At 47.9% G+C, this 20,124-nt stretch overlaps 4 protein-coding genes and 1 pseudogene across 5 annotated transcripts; 3 read left to right on the forward strand and 2 right to left on the reverse strand.

Annotated features, from left to right (window-relative positions):
• Positions 1–724: 724 nt before the first annotated feature.
• Positions 725–1,465, reverse strand: APOLD1 (apolipoprotein L domain containing 1; the record flags this gene model as incomplete). The annotated part of the gene is made up of 1 exon (XM_079539085.1): positions 725–1,465. One exon carries the CDS (start codon positions 1,463–1,465, stop codon positions 725–727), a length of 741 nt encoding a protein of 246 aa, XP_079395211.1.
• Positions 1,466–15,089: 13,624 nt separating this feature from the next.
• Positions 15,090–15,773, forward strand: LOC306945859 (histone H1.03 pseudogene; annotated as a pseudogene). Its single transcript has one exon. The product of its transcript is annotated as a histone H1.03 pseudogene (transcript).
• A 525-nt stretch (positions 15,774–16,298) lies between these two features.
• LOC306958114 (histone H2A-IV) lies at positions 16,299–16,688 on the reverse strand (the record flags this gene model as incomplete). Its single annotated transcript, XM_079549532.1, has 1 exon — positions 16,299–16,688. One exon carries the CDS (start codon positions 16,686–16,688, stop codon positions 16,299–16,301), a length of 390 nt encoding a protein of 129 aa, XP_079405658.1.
• A 326-nt stretch (positions 16,689–17,014) lies between these two features.
• On the forward strand, positions 17,015–17,395 carry LOC306950151 (histone H2B 5; the record flags this gene model as incomplete). Its single annotated transcript, XM_079540308.1, has 1 exon — positions 17,015–17,395. The coding sequence occupies one exon, from the start codon at positions 17,015–17,017 to the stop codon at positions 17,393–17,395; it is 381 nt and encodes a 126-aa protein (XP_079396434.1).
• Positions 17,396–18,779: 1,384 nt separating this feature from the next.
• On the forward strand, positions 18,780–19,190 carry LOC306958059 (histone H3.2; the record flags this gene model as incomplete). The annotated part of the gene is made up of 1 exon (XM_079549460.1): positions 18,780–19,190. One exon carries the CDS (start codon positions 18,780–18,782, stop codon positions 19,188–19,190), a length of 411 nt encoding a protein of 136 aa, XP_079405586.1.
• Positions 19,191–20,124: the final 934 nt, after the last annotated feature.

The following is a 20,124-nucleotide window of genomic DNA, read 5'->3' on the forward strand; positions in this document are numbered from 1 at the left end:
AAACATCTCACGTAAATAAATAGAACACAAACATCACAGTTCTTATCCTGGAGAGGTTTCTTTATAAAGGATAACAGTTTCTGGCTCTTCTGCTTCACCCTGGGATGACTGAGCCATCCACACAGTCTGTCATATCTGGGGCTGCTCCTTTCAACAGCCTTCCCAGATGTACCTTTGGAAATAGGGCTGTACTCTACCAGAAGTTGGTGGCTGCTGGCTCTTTGAGGGTATCACAGCCCCTTCAGCATTCATAGATTCATGAGTTATCCACAGAGCAGGGTCTGTCAGCCCCAAGACTGCAGGGATTTCATCACTCTGCTGACCTACTTCTTTCTGCTACATGAGGAAGCAGAGTCATGGAGATGGATGAGGAAACATGGAACTGAGGAATGGCCACCTACCCCTGTGTTCTGGCTCTGGAATCTGCTGCCATGTACCCAGTAGTCCTCATGTCCATCATGACATCTACCCTGAGCCAGGGGGCTGCTGTGAGGCAGTGGGGTATATCTGTGTGTGTGTGTGTGTGTGTGTGTGTGTGTGTGTGTGTGTAACTCTGTCTTGATATCAGGAAGAGGTTTGTGTTCAAATATAAATAAGGCACAAGAGATGTGTGCATCTATGTGGATGAGCACCACCAATATTACAACAGCAACAGGTAGCAGTGCTAATGGTGACGATTACGTAGTGTTTTCAAGCCTGGTTTCATTACAGGGCAATTGCTGTTTCAACTGGATAGTCTTGGGGTCTCAGCGGTGGTTCTAGCACCCAAGTTGAGTTTCCTCATTTGTGGGGAAAGCTCTGTCCTGGACTCAAGGAGTTCACAGACTTCGTCCATTGCTCTGGTGCAGATCTCGAGGTTGGCAGCCAGCTTCTGGATTTTGGCCTTCAGCATGGCCTGGCTCACTTTTGTGACCTCTTTTGTGTATTCTGGCACAAGGAAGCTGTGGGAGCCACAGAAGACCATGAAGCAGACAGAGTTATACAGGGAGATGGATGCTCTCTTCTCTGACTGGAGAAGCTTGGGGTCCCCTGGGCCCTGCACACGGCGGAGGAATTCCAGGCAGCTGAGGATTTCCCTCATCTGTTTCCGACAAGTCATTGCAATTTCCTGCACCTTCTTCACCTCCCGGGAATTGCAGAGCACGGCAGAGAGATCGGAGGTGATGCTGACTGCTCCTCCAGCAGTGGCTAAGCCCAAACCCACTGCCGATGCCAGGAGGGAGGCTCCCAGTGTAGCTGGGCTTAGAGACAATCCCACGATGGCCGTGACTGCTCCCACGGCTGTCAGTGAGCTCCCACTGATGTTGGCAATCAGGGATCTTTTGCGAAGCTTGTTGATTTTGAGAGCTGCCTTGTGAAGGTGAGCAATCTGACCTCGCAGCCTCCGTCGCTGATCCAGCAGCGCTCTGTGGAAGTGGTGCGTGGGGTCTGGCGCCTGGGGATGGGCAGCACCGTTCCTCTCCATGGCCTCTGCCTAGAAAAAGAAGAAGATGGGTTGGGATTTATATAAAAAGCACAAGACTTGCTCAACCTTGACCTCCATCCCAAGGATGGCATCCAGCCAATTTTCTCTCTTCGCTCTACTGCTTGGAAGGTTTGCTGTCTGCACGCATGCACATGCTCACGTACACATGCGCACACACACACACGTACACACACATATGCTTTGTTACTCTATTCTGACTTTGGAGTTTTTTGTCATCCTTGGGTACATTAAAATATCTATATAGGAGTTGAACTCGATGATCCTTATGGATCCCTTCCAAGTCGGGTCATTCTATGATTCTATGGTCTTAAGGGCTGTGGTCAGGGCTACTGGTGTTCTTCTGTGAAAACATGAAATGTTTCTTCCAATCCAGGGGACATAAATTCCATTAAGGTTAAGTGACTCAGCACCCAGTGCAGTAATGCTGCCAGAACTACATGGTGGTGTCCTCCTGATGGGATTCAGAGGTTTTATAATATTCAAGAGCATATTTCACAGGAAAGTCCAGACTTTGAGGAGATAAAAACCACCGATCCTAGGTTGCTATTTAGGGGTCCTTTCCCACTAAAGGAGGACAGAGGGAAGCTGCTGAGGGGAGTCAAGGTCTAGTTTTTCCATCTACGAGCTGAAAATGCCTCAGACGGCAATTGTGAACATCCTTCCTCTCTTTATGCTTAAATAACTTAAGGACCTGCACCACTTCTTTCTTATTGTAACCTGGCGTCAGGATCCAAACAAAGATGGGAATCATTGTTTTGCAGTACTAAGTCCAGCCTATGGGTGTGAATCCTCAGTGGTGGGAGGCCCATGAACCATGCGTTAAGAGGTCCATGGACTATGTTTAAGAACTCCATGAAGGGCACATCAGAATAGCAAGCCCCTTTTCTGTGTACACACTTCTGGGGGACTACTGGGGAGAACAGTGCTGGCTATGGTAATGTCTGCCTTCTAGATGGTGAATCCTCAGGGTTTCAGAGCAGTGTGATCTCTCTTTTCTCTCTGTACTTTTTCACCAAGATGGAAGGAAATGTTCCAGTGAGCATTTTCAAATTGCTCTAAGGTTACAAAGTGCTTTATAAAGGAAGCCAGCATCCTTATTCCTGTTTTACCTGGATGGCAACTGAGGCATAAGAAGCAAGAGGAGGGACGCAGCATCACCAGCTGTCTGATGACAGCAGTGCTCGTGCTCTCCACACCACTGCACCATATACAAGGCTGCATTGCCTCTGTGTTTAACAAGATGTAGCCATGGATCTAAGAAGCTGGTCACATTCCATATTGCCCTCATAACCACAATGAGACTCCGTAGTAGAAAGATTTTGACCCAGGCCCAGATAAGTGTAAATATTAATTACTGCAGATGTGTTTTCTAATTCCTCATTATTATATGAACCAGAGTGGCCTGATCCCTCACACTGGGCACACTGTATGGTTTAGTTCCTCAGGGCTTTCATTCTGCAGACTCCTTGTCTTCCAGAAGAAAAAAGCCATCTACCATTGAGAGTCTTTCCACCCTAAAGAGTGTAAATAAATAATTCTTGCTGTCATTCTTCTTTTCTGCTTTTACTAATCCATTTCAGACAGAATCCTTTAGGGCTTCCTCTGCCCGTAATCAGAACAATCATTCCAGTTTCTCTCAGGCCTTTCTCATCACTGGGCTATTTGAGCCATTCAGTACAGTGTGCTTTTCTTAGCTGGAGGCAGTGTCCTCTTATTTTTTACTCTGTACTCAGAAATTGAGCTGAAGGCACAAGGACTAAAACTAAGCCTAATAGGTACTGGTGTCAAAATGAGCAATGAGCACATCATCAATGACTTAGCAACAGATTATTAAATACATTGATTCCTTCTTAACATCTTGTTCTGCAGATTTTCTCATGGACAAGAGTCTCTGGTAATGCCAGCAGCCATCTCACTGCACAGTTAGTAGAACAGTCATTTAATATATAACATCAGCCTTACAGTAATGCGTGTCTTTTGAGTGCACAGATTTATGCCAGCAAAAAGGAAGATAAAGCCATCTCCCGCTCTTAGAGAAAAATCCCCCAACAATAGCTTTTTAATTAAATTACTATCAATAGTAAACAACAAATTCTATTTGTTAATAAATAGTAATTAATTACTATTTAAGTTAATAAATAAATTAATTACTATTTAAGTTAGTAAATTATTAAATAGTAATAAATAGTTTTTTTAAACGTTATGAAATAATGTATACATTAGTCCCAATCTGTAACTAAACTCTAAATGCTTTCCTAATGCATTACTCAGGCAGATTCAAAAGAGAAACTTACCTTTAGTTTCTGGCTGACCTCCCCACAGACAAATTTTGGTCTGTTTCTGGAGGAGACCAATTTATAGCTCCCATGGACCAATTGCTGCAGTGGGAATGCTTTGCCTCATACTGGGAGTTTGCCATTTCCTGCTCTCCCTTGTGCAGAAGGATGTGACACACTGGAAAGTGACCTGCGGGACAGCAAGCACACATCATGCTCAGGAAACGATCCCTGCGAATGAACATTGTGTGTTCGCTTTTCCTGAAGTCTAGGGGGAAAAAAAAAAAAAAAATTAAATCTCAGCCTATTCCTGGCTCTGAGCTAGTGCAGTCATTCCCTCCAGGGAGCAGTTGCCTTTCCTTTCCCTGAAATAGCAACTGACTTTACTCCGCGCACAAGCCACCAATTACTTGACGACTGAAGCTTCTCCCCTCCCATATCTAGAGCATTAACCAGCCAGCTTCTTCATTCAAGGCCAGTGTACTTTCAAAATCCTGGCTTTATGGGACAACCGTGCTTGCAATTGGCTGCAAAGCAGCAGTGCTACTTGCAAGCTGGAGCAGAGCTCCAGCCCATAAAAGGAAAGCAGCTCCATCGCAAATCAAAGAATCATAGAATTGTAGAATTTCTTGAGTTTAAAGGATCATTGAGTCCAACTCCTGGCTCCATACAGGACCACACGAAAAGGAGATCCAATGTCTGAGAGCATTGTCCAGACGATTCTTGAGCTCTGGAAGCTTGGGGCCATGCCCACCACCCTGGGCAGCCTGTTCCATGCCTTTAGGTGAAGAACTTTTTCCTGATATCCAACCTGACCCTCCCCTGACACAGCTCTATGCTTTTCCCTTGGGCTCTGAGTCAAGATGGTTGCTCTGGATTTCCATTCTTACCCCTTCTGAGTAGAGAAAGCCATGCACAGACCTTCAAAAGGGATGATCTTCTGGTGGTTTGCCATTTCTTAACCATGGGCACTGTTCTTTCCCTAAGGTGCTTGCCCAGCAGTTGATGACCAGAAGGAAAGGTCACTAGGATCCCCTCCTCTGCTGCCTGCTCTTGCCTGACAGCTTTGCCTACAAAAGGATGTGGCCTGGATAAAGTGGTCAGAGTGATGGGGTTAGAGTGACACTCCTGCTCACTGAAGAGGAACTGCAAGCTGCACAAACACTTGATTGCTGAAGCTGACCTAAAGAAGAGAAGACTGTGGAGCTGCAGGCAGAGAGAGGAGAATGCTGAGGCTGTTCATTTTTGTGTGAGCTTAGTTTTGGACCATCTTAAAATGACTGTGAAACAGTATGGTAAGTGTTTTATCAGAGTGGACTTGCATGACACTGAGCACTAACTTAAAAAACTGATAGCATTGAAGAGCTACTTCAACCTGTCACAGACTTGGAAAGAGAAAGCATTGTTTTGAAGGTTCTTAAATAAGCAATCTTTGTCAGTTACACTTTGTACAGATTACATGTTAACAGGAAGGTGAATTTTGACACCAAGGGAAATTGTGCTTCAACCTTTCCCTTTGTTTCAGCAAACACGTGCTTGAATTGCAGCCCATCAGCTTTGGCGAGGGTTTGCAGCTGACAGATGTGGTATTTCTTTTGTACAAGGAGAACATTTCTCCATAACCCATCCCAATAACAAGATGCATATCCAGAAAATAAAGACTTTCCACGAAGAGTTACAGATAATAATCATAGAATCATAGAACAGTTTGAGTTGGAAGAGACCTTTAAACACCACCTGGTCCAACTCCCCTGCAATAAGCAGGGACACCTACAGCTCAATCAGGATGCTCAAAGCCCTCTTGCCTGATATTGGATGTCTCCAGGGACAAGGCATCCATCACCTCTCTGGTCTAACCTGTTCCAGTGCCTCATCACCCTCATCTCCCTTATACCCAGCCTAAATCTCCCCTCTTTTAGCTTGAAATCATTTCTTCTTGTCCTGTCACAGCAGTCCATGCTGTGAACTCTATCCCCTTCTTTCTTACAGTCCCCCTTTAGATACCGAAAGACTGCTAAAATGTCAACTTGATTTTTAAAAATAAATGTTCATTAGAAAAATAAGCATTATTTCCTAGGGAGCATACTGCAGCATGCTGTGGTCTGTCTTTGTCCCTGCTCACACACTCACAAGCATCCCTTTGGTGTAAGCAATGCTTTTTTCTCCCACTGATAGTATGGTGACCTCCCCAGCCAGGAGGGGAGACCATCTGGGAGAAGGATCAGAGAGGAGCATCTTCCCTGAGTCCCTCCTAGGTAGTAAAAGGCTTTCAGCACCATTATCCCAGCTGTCCAGATGTGAGGACATCTGCTGAGTCACCAGAAAAGTCCCGGGGCTGTGAGTGAATCTCAGCTACCATGGACCTCAAGACTGGTGGGACCCTCACTGAGCAGTGCTCTCTGCTGTATGTTTTCATCCAAATCCCTCTGCTGTTGCAGTCCCCTCATTCTTGACCCATGAGGAGGTGGGGTTGGAGGGAGAAAGAGGTACAGCTGGTGTATCACAAATGTCCTAGCCAAAAATGGTCCCTCTGCTCCACCCTTTCCCCATCTAGCCACATCCTCTCAAAATGGGCAGAAGCCAGACCCATGCAAAATCTGCCCTGAATGCATTTTGTGGGAGCAGATGACAATCAAGGGGAAGGAAGGATGTTTAATTGCTTGTGCTTTCTTCCTTCCAGTGAGTTTTGGCAGAAGAGACCGGTCTTTCTGCTCTCATTCTCTCCAGCAGGAGGGATGTAGGGCAGAAGTGTTTATTTTGAAGCTGTTTGGAGCAACTGCAGCGTGACATTTGAAGATAGAGTTTCAAAGATACACTTCCTTTATTAATACAGCTAGCACTTCTCCCAGGCTCCTGGTTCAGATGCATTCTGTGCACTCTGCTGCCCAATGTCTCTGAAACAGTTTAAAGAGAGAATGAAGATGGTCAGCAGCTCTTGACTCAGGTGGGTTTGTCCTGTTTCCTAACGTCTCCTGATCAGAACGTGGAAGGGAGGAAAGGAAATCTGAGAGAGAATATACTTCCGCGCATCTGCAGATACACCCAAAAACATGAGCAGAAGCCATAAAGATGGGGCGAGATCAAATGACCTCTTGGTGTGCAAACGTGCAGTTTTAAAAAATGCTTACAAAAAAATGCTTACTAAAAAATGTTTACAAATGCTTACTAAAATGCTTACCATCCCAAGAAGCAAAAAAGCTTAGAGAATGAGGAGAAATTTCTTCTTAGAGCAGTGCTACAGTGGCACAGGCTGCTCAGGGAGGAGGTAGAGTCACCATCCCTGAAGGTGTTCCTGAACCATGTGGATGTGGCACTGAGGGATGTGGTTAGTGGGCATGGTGGGGATGGGCTGGAGGTTGGACAAGGTGATTGTAACAGTTCTGTGATTCCATGAGTCTCTCTACTAGTGTTTGATCGCAGCATTTTGAACAACCAAATAGTGCCTCTTGCTACTTGCTTGGAGAAGCCAGTTGGGTCATCCAGACTCATAAAGACAACCTCGTGAACCTCACTCAAGTCAATTCAGAGAAAAAAGTGGAAATTATCTCCTTCCTTACTTTAAAGAAAGATGCTGATGCGGTAGGCTCTTTAGAAACCTTAACCTGGCAGGAAGAAACTCAAAGGAACAGCTGGGAGTATTAAGTTTTCACAGGTGGATGGAGATGGCTGAAGTGATTGATCATGCTAGGGAGGCAATGGCAGAGATGCCACTAACACAGAAAGGCTTGAAAAGGCACTGATAACAGCAGAGTGAGCTGAGGGTAAGGAAACATCATTCAAAAAGCTGCAGGTGTGTCTGCACTAAAAAGTACAATATAAACTCTAGTGGATAAAATATAACTGAGCCATCCCACAAGGGATCAGATGAGTCACTAGTTAAAAAATCAAAGCTATTACTAAATCCTCCATCTGTTGCAGCAGCAAAAGCCCTGCCTAAGAGCCTGTCAGGTCACAGGGCTGCAGCTGTGGCTATGCCAGCCACACCAGTGGAGCTGTAACAAGGCTCAGCATAACCTCCTGGATAAACACAGCTTTTTCAATCAAATAGGCATAGTTTCAGCATTTGAAGGCAGGTCCTGCCTTGTAAACATAGTGGAGGGTTTTTTTTTTTGATGGGGTCATCCAGTATGTGGAGAAGTGTGACCTGGTCATTGTGATTTGCTTGAGTTTCCAAGGCCTTTTTACAAAGCCTCTCTGAAAAGATCTTAAAACTCAGCAGGAAGATAAAAGGGAAAATCAAGCATGGATAAATATGAGATCAAAGACTGGGAAAAAAAAAAAGAAAAAAAAAAGCATAGGACTTTAAATAGGAAAAGGTCAATGTTGAAGCCTGCAGGAGTCTGCACTAGGATCTGGGCTACAGAACACGGCTACTAAATGACTTGAAAAAAAGAGGTGAACAGTGAGACGATGGGCTCTGCAGACAATACAGCTAGCTAAAATGCTGGTACAGTTGTATTTTTAGAGAAGGTTTTCTATCAGTGAATTACCAGCAGACATGCAATGTGAACCTGAGGCCTCATTCAAGCTGAGAATCTGGGAATAACACAAGAGGTATCAGAGCTGCATTTAGGAGGGCAGAGTCACTGTTTCACCCTTTGCTGGGGTGCTGGGAGCAAGGATGCTTTTGCTCAGAGCATCTCCACCTCCAAAAGCCCCAGAACTTTCCAGCCTGGAGCTGCACACTCTGACGATGCAATATATGGAGGAGGTATTAGGAAAGGTTTCCTTCTGTAACTCCTAAACATCACTCACGCAGGTACTGCTGCAACATCTGTGCGGAGCTCAGTGTTAGGAGGGGAGGTGTATCCAGCTGTTGGGATGTTCTTTACATCCACTTTCTGGCTCCCTGTGCCTTGCCTGTTGCTGACCCTTGCAACCCTCTATCCCTGCTTTGAGGAGGGCTGATGAGAATTAAGAACGCTTGCAAATGACTTCATTTGCATAGCAGCCAGATGTTGGCAATCCCTGAGGTGACTACAGCAACGGTATCCTACTGGACAATGGAACCAAGGGCTGTGCGGGCTGCGCTGGTTTCTGTGCAGGTTTCTTCAGGTTAGAGATGAGATGCAGGAACAAGTCTGGCAGCAGGATCACAAAGCCATGCAGGAAAGTGCACACTGGAGTATTTTTAGTTAACAATCCAGTGCTGCAGCCCAGACCTGTTTTGTCTCTCGCGATGTTCTTCTCGCTGCAATGAGACAGCCCAGCCCTGCTCCCAGCCACAGAACCATGCTGGGAAGCAGCAGTATGAGGGTGGCACCTTCCTATTTAGCAAGTTCCTCCCTTCCTAAACGGACTTGTAACCACTCGCTTTAACGATCAATCGAAATTTATATTTGATTTTATTAATTGCTCCATCTTCTTCATCTTTAGAGACCAAATGCTGCTAGCTACACTGAAAAATCTTGTTTGTTTGTTTAATGGGTGCAGATTGCTGTGTAGAAGTAATAATTGGGATAGTTGGATAGATGGATGTATATTTATGATAAGAAGGTGCAAGAAAGGAAAAATCCAGCTTGCTTCCTACATCCCATGTAGGCTGGTATGGTGGGAAGCTTGGGAAATGGAACAGATTGTGGATAAAATAAATGCAGCTTGTCTGTGATCTGTGCTTCATGTTAGGTACAGAGAACTCCAGCTGAAGGTGGCTGTTAGCAGTGCTTTAGGCCAGATGTGCAAGAAGGATGTGCTACAGGCCACAGCAATGCACCCTGAGCATCCTGCCACCAAATGTATGTACCTCTGGGAGCAGGTACTGAATTTGACAAAGCTGCCTTGGAGACTGCTTGTGGATTCTGCCTTTAAGAACAAAACAAATTCTTGATACTTACTTCAGATTTTAATCCAAATCCATGAGGCTAAGCTTATAAACAATGACATCTCTTGGAGTGTTCTTGGGCTCATTTCTAAGCTGGTTTTATTTCATACTTCTGGCACATCTGAGACTGAGTGACTGTTCAGATCAGGTGGCAGCATTTTGTACTGAATGTTAGAGCTCTAGTAAAACTTTTTCACATCTGATGCAGCTCTGCAGGCTGGAAGAAGGGGAACTGGGCAGGGAAGATGGACATGGCCTCTTGTCATAGACCCTTGCTTGAATGGGGAACTGGATCAAAGCTCAGAAAGCAAGTATTTTGCTCCCCTTTGTGCTTCTTTAGAGAGGTGTCAGAAGATGAGCATCCTTATTCTGTAATGAGGCTGAAGGAAGAAGTATTGCACCTGAAGCACTGTTTTTTCTTCAGCAGTTCCGTAGTAAGCTGTTCACATGCTAAGTTGTTATGAGGTAGCCCAACAAAAAAAACAACCAACAGTCACTTTCTCCAAAATCTCCTCCATGGTAAGGGACTTTTTCTCTCTAGCACAGTAGGCTGTAAGGAGGTGTTAGCAATCAGGCTACCTACTTCTCACTGCCTTTCATATTTCAGGAAGCATATGGAGGCTGATGCATTTCCTGATGTACATTCAAAAATAACATCAGTTTGAATCCAGCACCTCTGGTACCAACCCGAAGCTGCAGGCAGCTGATACTTTCTGGCTGTTCTGCAGCAATATTTAATGAAAACTCAATGAGTTTTAGAGTCACCTTAGCATAAACCCTTCTGATTCACAAGGAAACAAATTGCTAAATGGATAGGTGATGAATGTAGGTGACCAGTATTTTCAGTGAGTGCTTCCTGAAGCCGCCCTGTGACCCAGCACAGCTTTAGTAGCATTAATCAGGCTGTGATTTTAAATTTCTTTGCTCTGGGCTCAGTCACAATAGGAGGTTGAGGCTTTGCTATTTCTAAGTGTGTTTCATGCTGATTTTCGGAGGCTTGATGTGAGGAGCATTGATTTGGTCTTTGAGGCCACAGTGTTTTTTTCTTTACATATATTGGTGAAGAGGTACCAGTAGACCAATGGGAATCTCTGGAACAAAATTTTTCTTTTTTTTTTTTTCACTGCATAGAGCAGCTGTCACAGGAAATTCTCATTTCAACATATACCAGGAAGAAAGAGGGAAAGAACTGGGGTTGGAACTAGATGACATTTAAGGTCCCCTCCAACCTAAGCCATTCTATAAATGTTGCTCACTGGTAATTTTTAAAAACTCTTGGAAATTGGCCACCACTGGAAAACTATAGTGGTGTCCAGTGGAAAAGGAACAAGAAAGATAAATGGATTCAGGGTCTGAGCTCTGTCATATGCTCAAGATGAAGGTGATGAAAGAACCTGCTAGAAGTATCCATCCTCCTTCAACCATTCTCCAAATACGTCTTCTTGCCCAGCCCCTGTGATGTCAGTAGTTATTTTTACACTGAGCTCAGGGCAGCACTTCAGCTGCTGGACATGGGTGCCAATCCACTCATTTCCTTTGCAGGTTCTGCATCCCAGTGGCCTCCTGGAAAAGTGCAGGGAACATCATCAGCACAGGGAGAGGAGGGGGATGTTTATCTCAGCAGCCAGGCACACACTGCTGTGGCCTTTCTGCTCTGGACAGGCTGGGAAGGAAAGCCCAGGATGAAGCAGCCACAAGTGTGAGACTGGCTGCCTTAGTGAGCGAATAGCTGTTTCTACTGGCCCCCACAGGGCTTTGCGACTTGCTTGTGGATATGAAAAGACTTAGGTCACTGGTACCAGCTGCCCAGAGGAGGCTGGAGGATCTCCTTCCCTGGAGATACTCAAAAACCCATCTGGATATGATCCTGTGCACCCTGCCCTGGGTGTCCCTGCTTGAGTGGAGTTTGGGGTAGAGAGACCCAGAGGTGCTGCCAACCTCAACCATTCTGAGTGTCTGTGAGATGTTACCTCATGCCCTGATCCACCCCCACCTGTGGACTCACATCCCCATTTGACCTGTGTGTGCACAGGAGAGAGCTGAACTTTCTAACAAATTGGAAATGAAAATAAGCAAACTGATTAATTGGATTTTTTTTTTAATGTTGTTGTATTATTTGTTTTATTTATTTTGCTGTCAAATTAAATGAATCATCTCTGAACTGTTTTCCTACTCTCAGGAAATGGTGAGAGTTCACATGTTGACTCAACAGGAGGAGGGTGGAAAATCTGAGCCAAACAAAAGTTGGAGGATCAAAATAATTTAATTTCTAAGAAGCGTGGACAAGTGACTCTCAGTTCTCCCACCCCTAAAGCAGATGTGGCATCTGCTTATTTGGAAGGTGTAGAAACAAGAAGTGTGCTTAAACATGAATGGCAAGTGAAAAACTTAAAAGAAAGGGGAGAAGAGAAGCAAATAAATCAAGAAGAATTACCCTGGGTATGTGCAGAAATGCATAAATAGTGAATCTCTGTAAAGTGGTCTCTCTAGGACCAGTGATGTCAGTGGTGGTGGTCTCTATGCTTCATCACCTAGCACAAGGTTAAGTAACATAAAAGAGACAAGAAAAGAAATGGAAAATTGCCCTTATCTTGCAATTCTTCTTTATCTTGCAGGCTTGAATTTGGTTTGAATTGCAATATGTTTTCTTTAAAGTTAGTAGGCATATGTTATTGGTTGTAACAATCTATATCAGACTGGCTGGAAGTGCTCTGAATGGGCTTTCGGATCTTGCTCTGCAGCCTGAGCTGCCTCACAGTGATTGTACTAACAATGCTCAGAAGTGCTCAGAAACAAACATAGAACAGCTCTGGCATTTATATTATTTCTTGATGGTCACCTCATCTAACCTGAGGCAGTAGAGCTTGCTGTAACTGTGATGGCAAATGGTTAAGAGGAGGGAGGGAGGGAGAATCTCTCCAGCAAGTATCCTCTCTATATGCTCTTTTTTTGTGCCTGCATTGCAGGGAAATGTGTACTGCTTCTGCATATCCTAATTAAGACTGAATATGACTACAGTGATAAATTCTGGTACATAACTTCCAGCTTCTCTGCTGCTAATCACGCACAGGGAAGAGCTGTACATGGGGCAGGAGGGCAAGTCACTGTCCTTGTGCTTTCACTACTACTATTGAATGAAGTAGTGCTGCATTCACCTTGTCTTGAATGCTTTGGTGTTCTTTGGCACTTACACGCTTTCCCTCCTAACATCATGGCTTTGCTGCTTGCTTGTGCAGAGAATATATTGCCTTCCAAACAGTAAAAGGGGAATCATGGAGTAAACACATAATCAGAAAAAATCAAGCAAGCAGAAGCTCTCAAAATGATTACAAAAATTGTTTTGAGTTGAGAAATAGCCTTTTTTGATGGATATAAACTGATGGAGGTCAGTGGCTTCAAAAGTGGAGTGAGGATCGCAGCAATGTGCTGCAGTGTTGCTCTGGCACATGTTGAGAGGCTCTTCCCCTGAAGATGGTGGGTACTGTAGTTATCACTGCTATATAGGTTTTAGGCACACACTGTATTCCATCAGATTGTGTGTGTGGAAGATTTTTAACACCCAGAGGAAAGCAGTCTCAAGAAGATCAAGTTACAGATTGGAGAAAAATCTTCTATTGTGCTGCATTATTGCTCTTGCAAAACAGGAGTTGCAGAGAATGAAGGAAACTGATTTACTGTGGGGTAGAAAGGCTTCTGCCTCAACCCAAGCACTGGAACCACAATATGAGAAGAGTTAGTGAATGTAAAGAGGTTAATCTTGCGGAATCTGTAACAAGGTTAGTTTTCAGAGGGCACAGGGTTTCATGTGATGGAGCAGAATTCATCCACCTGGATTTGGGGAGCTTTATGAGACACTACCAATTTCACTGTTCAGTTTTCTATGTCCCCTATTGCCACATGAAGTATATCTGGCTTATGGTTATGTTGCCACTGTAAATTCCCTGGGGAATATCACTCTATGAGCCACCCTGCTTCTAGTGCAGCTTGAAAGGCCAACATCCACAGAATCACAGAATCACAGAATTGTAGGGGTTGGAAGGGACCTCCAGAGATCATCGAGTCCAACCCCCCTGCCAAAGCAGGTTCCAGATCTGCTGGATTTTCCATCTCAGCCACCCTCCCTGCCTGAGGGACAACTCTCAGCTGGGAAACTTCAGTGATGAGGAAGGGTCAGAGAGAAAGCAGAAGTCGGAGAGACAAAGATTTCTATTCACCTTCCCTGTGGTGGAATGGCAGAAGGGAGTGTGTTGTTATTATTTTTTTCCCAGTCACATATCTTCCATTTTGCTGAAACAATGGAGCTGAGCATCTGGTCAGCATCATGCAAGAACGATTTGTACACATTAGGCAGAAATGCAGCAATATGATGGGTAAGAGCTGTGAAAGGGCAAACTTCAAGATAAATGAATGAGGAAATCCTGTCAAGTACTGAAATACGTACAAAGTGTTAGCTGACAGGGAAGTGTGCACGCTTTGATCCAAACAGCTTTGGATCACTGCATGCTGCAGCCAAAGGTTCTGTGTACATAGACTGCTCTGACTTTGACTGCAACTGCTGAGTGAGCAGTGGGCAAAGATGGAGAGTTTTCTTCCTATTCTGGCATCATAATATGCATGAAGTGGCATTGTCACATCTCCTGCAGATGCACTCTGTCCATTATTTCCAAGTTACTGAATCACACCAACATATTGTACATAAAAAGCACTGCATGTTTTAGTTATGTGGCCTGTTTCGGTGTGCCAGAGGTTTCCATGCATCTCAGTCATTTGACACAAACGTTTTCCCATTTGGTCTTCACGTCCCTGTTCAGCCATTATCATTAAAGAGCCCCATACCACGTTAACAGCAGCTAAGGGTTACAGAGAAAGCCTCCCATTTGGAGGTGCATAAGCTGTACATTGTCTCCTATGTCACACAGACACGCTTGGAATTGTAGTTTGGGAAGTTTGGGGAGAAATATCCCCAACGGAGCTTTTCACAGTGGCGGAAGACTGCAGCGGGATGGACAGGGCGCAGACACCGCAGCCGGCAGCTGTGCTACCTTGGCAGATTTGGAGCCGTGTGGTTCGGAACAGCGAGGCCCTGGCTGCCCGCTTCCCACGCAGGGGGAAAGAAGACCCTTTGGAGATTGAAGCCGACTTTGTTGTTTCGCGCTAGCATTAAAGGACAACATATAATTTACAAAGAAAAACAAAACTTTCTCTCTCGGAAGGACCGCTCGGTTGCAGGACACGGGATTTATCGTCATCTTTCCGCCCGAACGCAACTCTTTCTAGAACAAGACAACCACAGGTGAAAAAAGACCCCTCCACGCTCCCTCAGATGTAGAGAAAGAACGATTTCGTGACAGACAAAGTAGAAAAAACACACTTTATTCTCCCCGAAGAAACACAAGCTGAGCGGTCGAGCGCCGAGCAGCAGCGGAGCGGGGCGGGGCGGCGTGCACCAATCAGCGCCCGCTGCGCTGCTATAAATGGGAGCGCTGCGGCCTCCGCCTCTAGTGCTGCTCGCACTGCTGTCATGGCCGAGACCGCTCCTGCTGCAGCGCCCGCCGCCTCCCCGGCCCCCGCCGCCAAGGCCGCCGCCAAGAAGCCGAAGAAGGCGGCGGCCGGCGCCAAAGCCCGCAAGCCCGCGGGCCCCAGCGTCACCGAGCTGATCACCAAGGCCGTGTCCGCCTCCAAGGAGCGCAAGGGGCTCTCCCTTGCCGCTCTCAAGAAGGCGCTGGCCGCCGGCGGCTACGACGTGGAGAAGAACAACAGCCGCATCAAGCTGGGGCTCAAGAGCCTCGTCAGCAGGGGCACCCTGGTGCAGACCAAGGGCACCGGCGCCTCCGGCTCGTTCCGCCTTAGTAAGAAGTCGGGAGAGGGCATGGAGAAGACTCCTAGGAAGAGAACATCTGCTGCTAAAGCCAAGAAGCCGGCGGCCAAGAAACCTGCCAGTGCTGCCAAGAAGCCCAAGAAAGCAGTAGCAGTGAAAAAGAGTCCCAAGAAAGTGAAGAAGCCAGCGGCTGCCACCACAAAGAAGGCAGCAAAGAGCCCCAAGAAAACTGCCAAAGCTTCCAAGCCCAAAAAGGCGGTGGCTGCCAAGAGCCCGGCCAAGGCAAAAGCAGTGAAGCCCAAAGCTGCCAAGCCCAAAGCAACCAAACCAAAGGCAGCGAAGACAAAGAAGGCGGCCCCCAAGAAGAAGTAAACCCTTATGGAAGAAAACTCTTGACCCGCTTTTCAACCCAACGGCTCTTTTAAGAGCCACCCAAGATTTCTCAAAAGGAGCTGGATTACGGGTTAAACGATTTTCTTGGGCGCTTCCCGAGAAAGATCTGAGAAACGCATTTCATTCCTTACGATAGGGGTGGGCGGAGCGGGCTACGGACAGTGGCGGACGCGACACCTCTGCGCCGCTTGGAAGCAGCGCTGCGATAGCTTTGAACGGCCCGCACTGCGTGCGGATTGGCTGTGCCGCGGCTGTCATCGCTCTCGGGGAGCGCAGTGCGGATACGCTGGGCGTGGGGAAGTGCCGGCGGGGAGAAGTAACCCCGGTGGTTCCTGTGCTAATGGCAGGCGTTCGCTTTTAAGCTTCGGCTGTTTTTTGTTTTTTTAACTTTGTCATTTTAATTAAACGTAATGAGATCGAAGCTCTTTTCCTGAATTTGTTGGTGGCTCTGAAAAGAGCCTTTGGGTTTCGCTTCGCTGCTTTGCGCGTTTCCGCGGGGCCGGCTCACTTGGCCTTAGCCTTGTGGCTGTCGGTCTTCTTGGGCAGCAGCACGGCCTGGATGTTGGGCAGCACCCCGCCCTGCGCGATGGTGACCTTGCCCAGCAGCTTGTTGAGCTCCTCGTCGTTGCGGATGGCCAGCTGCAGGTGGCGGGGGATGATGCGCGTCTTCTTGTTGTCGCGGGCCGCGTTGCCCGCCAGCTCCAGGATCTCGGCCGTCAGGTACTCCAGCACGGCCGCCAGGTACACCGGGGCGCCGGCGCCCACCCGCTCCGCGTAGTTGCCCTTGCGCAGCAGCCGGTGCACGCGGCCCACGGGGAACTGCAGCCCGGCCCGCGACGAGCGCGACTTGGCCTTGGCGCGCGCCTTCCCGCCCTGCTTCCCGCGGCCCGACATCGCAGAAACCCAAAAGTCAAAAGCGAAAGAAGTACAGAAGTAACAGCAATCCAACAGCTCTCTTATATCCTTTCTCAGTAAAATGAGCGTGATTCGATAGGCTCAGAAAGCGATTTAGCGAAATCAGCCAATAGGGGCTCGGATCGTATTCTAACCAATGGTGATTAAGGACGAAAACCTATGGGCGAAAGGGCCTATCTCAGCCAATAGAAACTGAGAGGACTGCAACCTAATCTGCATAAAGGGACTATAAAAGGGGGCGAACGGAGCTGAAAGTAACGTTCCTGTGGTCAGTTCACTTGGTGCGTTAGTTGGTTGTTATCGCAATGCCTGAGCCGGCCAAGTCCGCGCCCGCCCCCAAGAAGGGCTCCAAGAAGGCGGTCACCAAGACCCAGAAGAAGGGCGACAAGAAAAGGCGGAAGAGCCGCAAGGAGAGCTACTCGATCTACGTGTACAAGGTACTGAAGCAGGTGCACCCCGACACGGGCATCTCGTCCAAGGCCATGGGCATCATGAACTCGTTCGTCAACGACATCTTCGAGCGCATCGCCGGCGAGGCGTCGCGCCTGGCGCACTACAACAAGCGCTCGACCATCACGTCGCGGGAGATCCAGACGGCCGTGCGGCTGCTGCTGCCCGGCGAGCTGGCCAAGCACGCGGTCTCCGAGGGCACCAAGGCGGTCACCAAGTACACCAGCTCCAAGTAGAGCGGTCCTGATCCTCACTCTGAACCCAAAGGCTCTTTTCAGAGCCACCCACTCTTTCAGTAAAAGAGCTAAAGTGCTAAAAATAGCTTGTAGTTGTTATTTTTTTTTCTTTTTCTGAATAGAAGCAATACTCACTTAAGTGGTATTGTATTTTAGTAGCTGGGCATTTTATCTTTCTGAAAAAAGCAGTGTTCCCTACCTACCAGAGAGGGCAATCTGCACTTAACTATGGCTTTTTTTAAGGTCTCAAATAACTCTACATCAATCCCTGAAGTGCATTGTGAGTTCTGGGATGATTGCTTTTTCGATCTGCAACCACTCTTTTCCCTCCCACTCGGAGACACTACTGAAAAGCCGCATTAATAGAGGAACAGTGAAGCACAGACGCTACAATATTACGGTGCGGTTATAACGATCAAAAGGCTCAAATATGGACGGCGTCATCGTGAGCGTTCATTCATACGAAATGGAAAACAAATGGGGCCGCGCAACTGCTGCGTACAGCCCAGCAGTGCCATAGCTCCGAGCACAGTGTCCCCCACGGCCCCGATCCTCAGCTCTCACCTATTCTCCGCAGCCCCCACCGCTCCGCGTTGCAGCTCCAAGGAGGGACGGGACGGGCAGGAGAGCGGTGCCCGCGGGACTTGTAGCGGTCGAGGCGAGGCGGACCTGAGTGAGGACTGCACGCCTCTCCTCGGCCCAAGAAGGGGGCGGGGCAAGGACGCGGCAGCTCTAGGCGGTTCTTGGACGCGTCTCCCCTTCTCGGAGGAGAGCGGAGCCTTACCGAGGGCGGGTGTCGGAAGGCGGGGTCGGGAAGCAGCCCGGCAACGCTCGCACTGCGCGAAGCGACGGCTGCGACCCGCGCTTGGAGCGGTGCTGCCGCGGCCCTGAGCCAGTAAGGGGCTCCTCAATAGCAGCGAACACGGACGTGAAAAGCGGGCTCTGACTCCAGCCCTGCTTCTGCTGGGGGGGGAGCGGGGAGTAGGCAGAGTCTGAGGCAGGGACAGCGGGACTGCGCTATTCTCCCGTCACGCTCTACGCCGCTATTCGTGTGAGGCGGCTCTCAGATTTCTCCTGAAACAACGGTGGAGCCGGCAGCGAAAAGGCGTCCGTGGTGGGCTGGCTCAGCGCGGAGAAGAACGGGCGGATTGGACGAGACGGGAGGGGAAGGGCTTGGCGGCTTCAGCTGCCGAGGGGGCGGGGCGGGGCGGGGTTCCCGCCCGCGAAGAGCGGGCTTTTCGAATTGCCAGGCTCGGCCAATGACAGACCGCCTCCCGGGAGCGTCCAATCGGCAGCGAGCGTGCGGCTATAAATACCGCCGCCGCAGAAGGCTTGCCGCTGTACCTTTGCCGAGAGCAGGGAGTGTACTGTCGAGTGCTGTGCGATGGCGCGCACGAAGCAGACGGCGCGTAAGTCGACGGGCGGCAAGGCGCCCCGCAAGCAGCTGGCCACCAAGGCGGCCCGCAAGAGCGCGCCGGCCACGGGCGGCGTGAAGAAGCCGCACCGCTACCGGCCCGGCACGGTGGCGCTGCGCGAGATCCGCCGCTACCAGAAGTCCACGGAGCTGCTGATCCGCAAGCTGCCCTTCCAGCGCCTGGTGCGCGAGATCGCGCAGGACTTCAAGACCGACCTGCGCTTCCAGAGCTCGGCCGTCATGGCGCTGCAGGAGGCGAGCGAGGCTTACCTGGTGGGGCTCTTCGAGGACACCAACCTGTGCGCCATCCACGCCAAGCGCGTCACCATCATGCCCAAGGACATCCAGCTCGCCCGGCGCATCCGCGGGGAGCGCGCCTGAGGCCGCTGTCCTTTCTCTGCCAAACCCAAAGGCTCTTTTAAGAGCCACTCCATCTGCAATAAAGGGAGCTGTTGACACTGATTCATAATGAAATGCTATGCAGCAATTTTCTGTTTTTTTTTTTTTAATATTCAAAATGTCTTTATATATTGCAAAATATAACTTTAAGTATCACACGGGGTGCTGTGCTGACTTCACATTTAAAATTCAAGATCTGTTAACTAAAAAACTCCATTTAGAATCAGAATCACTCAGATTAAAAAAGACCCTAAGGATCAACAAGTCCAACCATGACCTAACTGTACTGCCCTAACTCTAGCAGCCCTCTACTAAATCATGTCCCTGAGTACCAAATCCAAACATTTTAAACACATCCAAGGATGGTGACTCAACCACCTGCCTGGGCAGTCTATTCCAGTGTTTAATAACCCTCTCTTTAAATCTTTTCCTGATATCCAACCTAAATCCAAACTTACCCTGCTGCAACTTGAGGCTATTTCCCCTCATCCTGTCACCCGTCAGCAGTGAGATCAGCCCTGCTCTTGCTGTAAGCACCTTTTTTTTCCCCAGACTGAACTCCCCCTGTTCTTTCAGTCTCTCCTCCTAGGGCATATTATCCAAGCTCTTGACAAGCCTTTCATACCTGCAACAGATCCGAGTCTAATTACATGCCAAAAGATAGCCTTGTTTACATACTAGAAGGTAGCCCCTATTCTTCATGCTGAGGCAATACTGTAAGGAGCTAGTATTATTGCATGTGGGTATCACAAACTGGTTATTTACTTTAACCACTTTTCCCATACAATTCAGTGTAAAAGATACTTTTTTTATAGTGAAACAAAGTAACTAGCAGAAAGAAGAAACATAGACACTTAGAAACAAGCAACACAACTAAGCACTTCACACTTAGTGACTAGCTGCAAGTGTCAACAGC

This window comes from Tetrao urogallus, assembly GCF_951394365.1.
Source record: "Tetrao urogallus genome assembly, chromosome: 1".
NCBI classification, from domain to species: Eukaryota; Metazoa; Chordata; class Aves; order Galliformes; family Phasianidae; genus Tetrao; species Tetrao urogallus.